The following is a 9,394-nucleotide window of genomic DNA, read 5'->3' as shown; positions in this document are numbered from 1 at the left end:
ACTTTTATCTGGGTATGTCGGGCTCAATACCGTCTGGAATAATACCGATTAAAACCTTCGCTTATATCTTGTCTATGGTATCCACGAAAACCGTCATGAGGCTTTCTTATGGGGAGGATCTAGAATGCTATGGTTCTATCTGAATTATACTTTCATCTTAATTTGTGTCATTCGTTCTTTATGGAGAATGTATGTGTGTATGTATATGTAGCATAATATAACCTTTTTCTCTTAAATTTTTATATTGTTTTCTCAAAACTCGTTGCACCAATTTTAAACATTTAAAAGCTATTTGATGAAACTCGAGAAGGGCTCGCCATAAATCCTGAACAGCTCATGCAACTTGCCTTGATGCCAAGATTGTAATATTCGAAATATAATTTAAATACTTTGAATACTGCCAGAATAATCGATTCGGGATCGATTTATTTCCAACTTGTGTAATTGTTAAAATAATAGTTATTCTTTGATATTACAATCGTAGTAGAATGTTTATAACTGCTTCTTTGAGTAAAGATCATATATAGTAGAAAACTTCAAAAATTGAATTCTGTGGTCAAATTAATTCTTTTATTAAATTTAAAGGAGAAGAAGGTGCGTATTTTGACTACTTCAACCACTACTTCCACCAATATCATTAGATTTTAGCTAATAGCTAATATCATTCAGGCAAGGGCATTGGACAATTATAAATTTAGTTAGTTAAATAGTAGGAAACTTCTAAAATGAATACATTAGTCAATTTTTTTTAATAAATTTAAAAGAGAATAAGATGCGTAGTTTTTACTTCTACTACAACCACTACTTCCACCAATATCATTAGATTTTAGTTAATAGCCATAATAGCCAACATCATTAAGACAAGGGCATTGGGCAATTATAAATTTATTTTTTTAAACAATAGAAAAGTTCAAAATTGAATACATTAGTCAATTTTTTCTTTAATAAATTTAAAAGAGAATATGGTGCGCATTTTTTACGTCTACTGCAACGACTACTTCCACCAATCATCTACTTCTCACCAATATCATCAGATTTTAGCTAATAGCAATTCATTCAGACAAGGGCATTGGGCAATTATGAATTTAATTTTTTAAATAGTAGAAAACTTCAAAATGGAATACATTAGTCAATTTTTTTCTTTAATAATTTCAAAATAGAATAAGGTGCGTATTTTTTACGTCTACTACAACCACTATTTCCACCGATATCATCAGATTTTAGCCAATAAAAATAAAAAAAATAAAAAAAATAAAAAAATAGCCAATATCATTCAGACATTAGCAATGGGCAATTATAAATTTGATTTTTTTCTTTAAATGTAAATGGTTATCTCAGAACTTGAAAGTTTTGTCTGCACATTTGAATAAATAGTTGTAATGAGCTTGGCTTGTGAAAATTTTGTGTAATAATAATATATCATCATTCAAAATATTTAATATAAGTTTTTGACCATACCAGTTTCATAGTTCCTAATATTATCTTGCAATTATAATATGGTTAAATCAACATCTCCCCAGTGGCTCTTGCAGTATAAAATAAAAAACAAATATATAGAAAATATAAAGCCATATTTTTATAACCTATTTGCGCCATTTCCTCCCGGAAAATTTATTTTGAAATAAATGTGCTCTGAAGGACACATGTATGGTTTCAAGTGAAGATTGTTATTGGCATTTCGTAAAGCGTTTTTAATAACGATTTTCTTTGTCATGTACTACCAGGCATTCCATTACCGGGTATATGCGTGGGTTGATTCTAATTAAATGTCTGGAATATTTCAGAGATTTTGTATGATGAAAAATGCAGTGGTCGCTTATAATCTAGGTTACGCTAATATATTTATTTAGGCTACGTGGATTCATTGTAATTATTAATACAAACTTGTGGAAAGTTTTGCTGACAATAGTGATTAAAAACAAAGGTAAAAAAGTAAACTAAGTGAATTGTGGCATTTTTTCTTAAGGCGAGTCGTGAAACATTTTGCAGCGTATATAATTGACTTAGGAATTTATATTGTAAAAGTTTTAAAATTGTAACGATAGAATTTTGAAATTTTGTCTCGTCCAAAAATAATATTGTAGAATGTGGATGGGTTAAATAATATTTATGAATTTTGGGTGAATATTGTTCATATATTGAGCTCACATTGGTTTTAATTTCGGATAAATATTGTTTATTTATATTGATCTTATATTGGTTTTGAATGGGAAATTAGTATTGTTTACTAATATTTGAAATATATGGCGCCTATATTGGTTTCAATATTGGTTTTATATGGAAAAATGTTAACAGGAACATATTATAGCAATATTGATAAACTATATTGCGCCACGATTCATTTCTACTTGGGCTATTACTCCATATATAATATTTTTTTCATAATTAAATTAAACCACTGTTCGTAGGCCTATAATATTTTAAGGTGCTCCTTAAAACAGTTAACTCTATCATCATACGAAGTTCCATCAAAATCGTTAAAAAAATGTTTTGCAATATTTTTTTTTTCTTAATTATAGCTGATCTTTACAAAAACTAAGTTTACCAAGTTTATCAACTCATGCCTCCAAATGGTTATCATATTATCAAAAATTCAGGTTTCTGGCGAAAACGTGGACGAAAACTTTTGCTCTTCTGCTAATTCTAAAAAACGGCACGGCTGATCATCTTACAAATTAACCAACGCCAGTCCTTATTGAGTATAGACACAGAGATATAATTTTTACAATTTTGATATCAAGCGATTCAGAATAACTTCAAACGTCGAAAAAACCTAAAATTAGAAATCGGCTTTTATGGTCAAAATAAATTTATCCGTTAAGAAAATTTAAATACCAAGGTGGGACTGATTCTCTATAGAAACTCGCCTCATTTTCTGACTCGCTTTTAACATTATAGAAAAGTTTAAAGATTTTTTAAATTAGGTATTCTTGAATTGAAGTGACCATACACAATTGTGGCATAAAATTTCGGGAATCAGAAAATCCAAGAAAAATGCCGATTTGATAATATCCAAAAAAACATTCATACATGCACATTAATGTATATGCCTATAAATAGGGATACCAAATCAACACTTTTTAAAATTTTGAGTAACCTTTAAAATTTGGAGTAATCTTCGAAACCCCTAACTAACCTTGACGAGACTTTTTGCAATTAGTTGATGTATATGTACATAACTTAAATTACTTTTATTGAAAAAATATCTCTATCTTATCTAGATATAACAAGATGACAAAGTTGCAGGTACAGCTAGTAATAAATAGATATGTATCCATCTTCTATCAATAACGCAGAAAATCAGTTTAGTAAGAAAATTGATTATAAGCTCGTCATTAATTACGCATTCTGAAATTATTAACTTTATGTACGTACTACATGAAGCATTTAATATTTATTAGCAGAAACCAAACAGTATTAAGGTAAGGATAATTAAACTTTATCAAGGTATTTTGTGCTAAAATTCATACCCGAGCTTAAGAGCGTTGTAATAGGCACGAAATGGCGATTTCATTATTTTTTATTTGCCGACCTACACAGAAATGACGTCTGTAATTTTTCTCCAGAGAGACTTCATATAGCATAAAATCTACTAAAAAAATAAAAGCTTGATATAACACGTGTCATAAGTGCATATGACACGTTAATTTAAATTTGTCGATATTAATTGTTGGAGATGGATCTTATATATATTTGACCAATAAATCTTGGAATTTTTCTTAATTTGATGTTTTCTGAATCCAAATAAAAGGCGTTTTTAAAAGCATCTTACGACGTTTTGCATCTAGTTACATTCCATCATCAGGTTTTTGGTTATGAACAATTACATATATATTATAAGGAATTTTTAATATAGAAATAAAATAATTAAATAATTAAAAAGTAAAAAAAATAAGGAAACGGATAGTTGTAAAACTATAACAACAATGTCTAAACATTTATTTAAAAAATGTAAGAATTGAAAAAAATAATTAACTGCAAGTCAAATCAAGAAACCGGTTCTCTATTGGTATATGTATATATAATAATTATTAAAATATTTTAATATAGTAACCAATACTTGAGTTTTACAATTTTACTAATATTATAATTCAATTTGTAAATCGTAAATATAACTGAATCAAAATTAATGATTATAATAGGTTTATGTGAAGTAAGTAAGATATTAATCATTATTATATATTTTCTGACAAAATATTTAAAAAAATGAAGGAAATCATGATAAATTTTTAATCAAAAATATTCCCTAAGCAGTTGAATAAACAGATCTCAAATGTATTTTTATATTTCTAACCGGTTATAAATAAATAATTACGACAAAAACATTTTTTTACGAAATTTATTAATTTAATCTTATATACAAGTACAATGTGTCGAATATTTTTGATAAACTTACGACGTAATCACTCCAACATTGACATATTTCTGTATTTTTATTATGATTTCAGAAAACAGAATAAATAAAATAATAACCCATTACAAACTTATTCGTCTTCTCTGAGAACATGTTTCTGTCTTTCTGGAACATAAGGTACTTGACCAGGTTTCGAATGCATCCTACGATTTTGTTCTTTTCGTTTGGATTTCTCTTTAACTGTTCTAAGTTCCTTTTGGGCATTGTAAACATGTTGTGGAACTTGTCTGTGCCTTGCGATTCTCTTGATTTGTGGATGGCCAGCAAATTTCTCTTTCAAAGCTGTTGCAACTTGTATAGCATTTCGTTCCCTCGGTTTCATCTGATAAAAAAAAGGTCATACATTAACAAAATTCATTCTAAATTTTTATTGAAATATGAAATACATACCACTCCAAGCTTTTCTGCTGCCCTAGCCTTCCACATACGGATATTCATTTCATCAGATCCACTCAAAACATATTTATCATCAAGGGACCATAGTACACAAGTCAAACGCTGCATACGTTTAGTGTGATACACCTGTTAATTAATTTGACAATTAAACAAGTAATCATAAATATACACTCATAATATATGTTTTTTAAAATTAATACCTCTCTTGAATGTCCCATGTGACTGTCGAAAATTCTGATTGTTTTATCATAACTTCCAGAAACGAATTCTTTTCCTGTTGGTGAATAATCTACATCTACTACAGCCGAAACATGATCCATGTGGACCATTACTGGTTGTCTTAAATTTCTTGTGTCAAATGTGTATAAACTAAAAAATTGTGATAAGCATTTATAAATTCATACTTATAAACAAATTATATATATACACAATAATATGTGTCATTTTGCTCACTCTAATATCAAATATTTTCAAAGGTGAGATAAAATACAATATGACTTTTAAAATTATCATTATTAATTCTATTAGTTTACCGCTAGCACTAATTTTAAATTTAAAAGCTTGATCCAATTGACAATGTAATGAAGGAAATTGATCAAGGTAAATTAATTAAAAACCAGTCAATAATGTCAATAAAGTAAAGTCAAGTCAATAAAGTAAAATAAAAAAAAAAAACAATTATTTACTTATAATCTTCATTTGCCAAGGTGAATGTAAAGGCCTCCATAGGATTCCATGCCAGTCTATTAGATCTCAGAGTCATAACAACCTTTCTCAAAGGTTTAGCTTCCCTGGTATCATACAATATAATGCTTCTATCACTGGCACAAGCCGCTAATAAGTTTGTCTCAACTTGATTGAAGGCTACATCATGAATACTATCTACTCCCCATTTCATAGACCTTATGGGTTCATTTCGATCATGTTCCCATAATTGACAGACTTCACCACAAGTGGCTATTATAGGTTTTTTACGGTGATGGGTTACTCCTGTTAGTATTGTTCGACTTAAAATTGTATTGACGGGTTCTTCTTCTTCTCCAAATTCAGGAGGGCTGGTATTCCAGGTTTTGATTGTTTTGTCATCACCAACAGTTATAAAGTGTTGGCCATCTGGTTTATATGCTAGACCTCTTACTATCCCTATAGTAAATAAAAATAATAATGATGAGAAATCAAGTCAATGAGAAATCAATTATTTTTATTATAATAAGTTGAGATATAATTGATATACCAGAAAAATAATAATAATATAATGAATGAAAATTCAATTATTTTTATTATAATAAATTGAGTTCGACTAAATTTCATTTTTGATGTATCTGAGGCAATAAGTCAAGTTATGCTCATCATAGAAAAGTGTTTATCATAACACCAAAAGCACAGGGAAAACGATGTATATCTCATTTCCATTTAATGTTTATAAGATGCTTGTCCCTGTTTTTGAGGATTAATGAACCATTTCCTATATATGAGTGCAAAGAAATCTAAATCAGAATTTGAAATTATTGATAAATAATATTTAAAAACTCATTCAATGGAATAATTTGAGAATGAATTTATTGCACTTTATAGTGAAAGGTGAATCATTATATTGATGATATTTTTATTACCTTCATGTGCAACGAAACTTCTAATACATTTTCTTTGTGGCAAATCCCAAACTCTAACTTCTCCATCATAGGCACCACTGGTTAAATTTGATAAACTTGCTGGATGTTTAGCAAAACAGGATACACCATCTCTGTGACCGCTAAGATTGCCGACAAAAGGCTTAGCAAATACCCTTTCTAATTTAACTGCATTTAGAGCTCTAACATATTCTCTGGGAGCCTCAAATGGATGTAGTGCAGGATCATAGTTTCTGGGAACTGAATATAAAAATAATAAGTATAGACTTTTGCTAGAAAAAAATACTTCGGAATGAATTTTATAGAAATTCTGGCAGCGTTATTTGCACTTATTTGTTGTATAAAATTTCTTCGTTGAATTAGTGGCTTTATAAAAGTGGCCAAATTACTTATGCGTTGTATTATTACAGGTTTGGAAGTAAGAAAATAATAACACCAGAATAATCAATCAATCAAGGACATTTTTGCATGGTCTCAATGATAAAAATTGGTATTCGAGGTTATTTGTCTGGCAAGCAATTAGTTTGAGATATAGCATATAAAAACACATTTTTTATTTCATATACCTCTATGTATATCCAATTTTGTTGGACGTAAGTATTCATCAGGATTTCTGCTGATTACTTTGACTTTCATTTTGTATGCTACTTTAACACTATGATTTTAAATTATGATTTATAATAAATATTAAAACATTTGGATATCGAAAATGAATCCAAAATTTGTTAGAGCAAATTTCTGTCGAAGCACTACTTATATATTTATATTATTAGATTATATTAACATTAAAGTAATTCAACGTAATATAAGAAACGTCAATCTTGAAATAGGGTTATGTTTCTAATGTCAAAACACGTGTTCAAGTAATTCGCGTTTTGTGTAGTGGCTAACTTGTTTCTTAAGCGGGTAATTCGAACTTAAACTTTAGTGAGGAAGCTTGAGGAAATAATTTTTTTTTTGTGGTATACCAGATTAAAAAGAATGTTGTAATTTATTATAATCATATATAATATATTTTTCTGGAATATCATTTAATTATCTACAAAAATGTATATTTCGGATAAAATTTAGTATTTATTTTATTATTATTTTATTTTATTTATTCATAAGCAAGCCGTAATCAATAATAATAGATATTATTTCAGGCTCTTGTCAAGCTTATTCATAGTTAATATTAAAAGGATACTAATTTTATAATAATCATAGTAGCTGCACGAATTTTGATTCTGAAAAAAAGAGCTGAAAAAAAGCATTCGAACATTAAATACAATGTTCATCATCAAGTTCATCATATTAAAGTCTATTTGACCACCAGTCAAGCTCAAAATTCTTGCACAAGGTTGAAAGTTATACTCATTTAAAACCGTAAAAAATTTAAATTAATAAAATAGCAATAAAAAAAATGAAGAGAAAAAAAAATAATGGTTGTACAGGCGATCAAATGGTCAGACTACATAGATACAGGATAAAGATTATGCAAGAAAATAGTTATTGAATTCAAATTGAGAAAATTCAGTAATGTCATAAAAAGCTAAGTCTTTAAAAAGTTTAACTAGGGAAGCATGAAATTTTTTGCTGTCTAAGTTTCGGATATTGAGTGGAAGTGGAAGACCGTCGATCGTATTGAAAGAGCTGGCCAATTTAAATGTACGCGCCTTAATAAGTTTGTGTCTAGTGTTGTAATTTGAGGACGAAGCCATATCAAAAAGTTTCGAATTGTTTTTGATGAAAGTTAATGTTACTAGCAGAAAAATGCATGGGACAGTTAGAATATTGTATTTTTTAAATAAGGGTCTGCAGGAGGCTTTACTGGGCAGGGAAAAAATTATTCGAATAGCTCTTTTCTGAAGCTTAAATATTTTAATTAGTTCGTATGAGTATTTCATACTATCAAAATGATTCCTGGATTTTTGATTGGATTTTCATAAATATAATCAGATTTTTGTGTTAAATTTTGTTATTATACCTACACCTTTACTTTATGTTCTTACAAAACACGACGCAAATTAAAATGATGTTTAGGGAAGAATTTTCTTAGCAATTCATGTTAATATGATAATATGATATATATATATATATATATATATATATATCAAAGAAATGTTAAAATTTTCAAAAATACTAAAATTTAAAGTAACAATCCAACCAGAGTAATTATGTAACGAAGAAAAATAGTATGAATTTTTGTTAAAAACTACTAACTACATATACAATTAATTACTGTCAATATTTAAAAAAAAAACAGTGTCCGATAAGTCCATAGTCTGATAAGTTGTAGTAAATTTGCTTTTTGTCATGAAAAATATGATTTTTAAAGATCAGATTTTTTTGCAACGTAAATTGAATTTTCTGTTAGCAATAGCAATATTATTAGCCATCACTTGGAATATTTGAAAACTTTTTACTCTCTCAGGATATATTATTTGAGCATGCCTTGCATTTTGGTAAAAGAGTAATAAGTAATAAAATTCTTATAGCAATTTTTATAAAAGAAATATAAAAATTAGGATATTGACAATCAGAGCAAATATTATTAAATTAGTACTAGAGAAATCTAAATTTAAATTGAACATATAAAGAATTATATAGACACGTTTATGAATAAATAATATATGAAATTAGTTAGCAATTTTCATATTAGAAAAATAAAGATTAGACAATCAAAATGATTATTACAAAATTATTGATAAAATAATCTGATTTATTAAGCATATACATGCTCTCAAAAAGCACTATGTATACACGTTTATAAATAAAAATCTAATAAAATTCATGGAGAACTTCTTTCATGAGCAATGGCAAACCTAATAAAATCATCAATTATTTACTGAGAATGAATCAAATAAATAGCTTTTCATACAGTTCGGATATAGCAAGTGAAAATCTAGTTGATTTTATTTTGAGATTTGAAGTGAATTAGATATAAATTAAGATGCAACAATTATTTGCTTCA

At 27.8% G+C, this 9,394-nt stretch overlaps 1 protein-coding gene across 1 annotated transcript; it reads right to left on the bottom strand.

Annotated features, from left to right (window-relative positions):
* Positions 1 to 4,484: 4,484 nt before the first annotated feature.
* Positions 4,485 to 7,077, bottom strand: LOC113363534 (DDB1- and CUL4-associated factor 13-like). Its single transcript, XM_026606026.1, has 6 exons — positions 7,008 to 7,077; positions 6,424 to 6,681; positions 5,497 to 5,953; positions 5,011 to 5,179; positions 4,805 to 4,936; positions 4,485 to 4,736 (listed from the first exon to the last, which is right to left on the bottom strand). The coding sequence occupies exons 1-6, from the start codon at positions 7,075 to 7,077 to the stop codon at positions 4,485 to 4,487; spliced, it is 1,338 nt and encodes a 445-aa protein (XP_026461811.1).
* Positions 7,078 to 9,394: the final 2,317 nt, after the last annotated feature.

Source organism: Ctenocephalides felis, unplaced genomic scaffold, assembly GCF_003426905.1.
Source record: "Ctenocephalides felis isolate EL2017-DRISC unplaced genomic scaffold, ASM342690v1 CF-g0.4_SCAFFOLD_00845, whole genome shotgun sequence".
Lineage (NCBI taxonomy): Eukaryota > Metazoa > Arthropoda > Insecta > Siphonaptera > Pulicidae > Ctenocephalides > Ctenocephalides felis.
Note: the sequence above shows the minus strand (reverse complement) of the source record. Positions and strands in the feature narration are given on the sequence as shown.

What these genes read in the sequence shown, in the direction of transcription:
- LOC113363534 (XM_026606026.1), bottom strand. Translation starts at nt 7,077, where the DNA reads ATGAAAGTCAAAGTAATCAGCAGAAATCCTGATGAATACTTACGTCCA. An exon ending in AAAATTGGATATACATAGAG is followed by an intron (nt 6,682 to 7,007) that starts GTATATGAAATA and finishes TTTTATATTCAG; the next exon opens with TTCCCAGAAACTATGATCCT. An exon ending in CAGCAGAAAAGCTTGGAGTG is followed by an intron (nt 4,737 to 4,804) that starts GTATGTATTTCA and finishes TTTTTTTATCAG; the next exon opens with ATGAAACCGAGGGAACGAAA.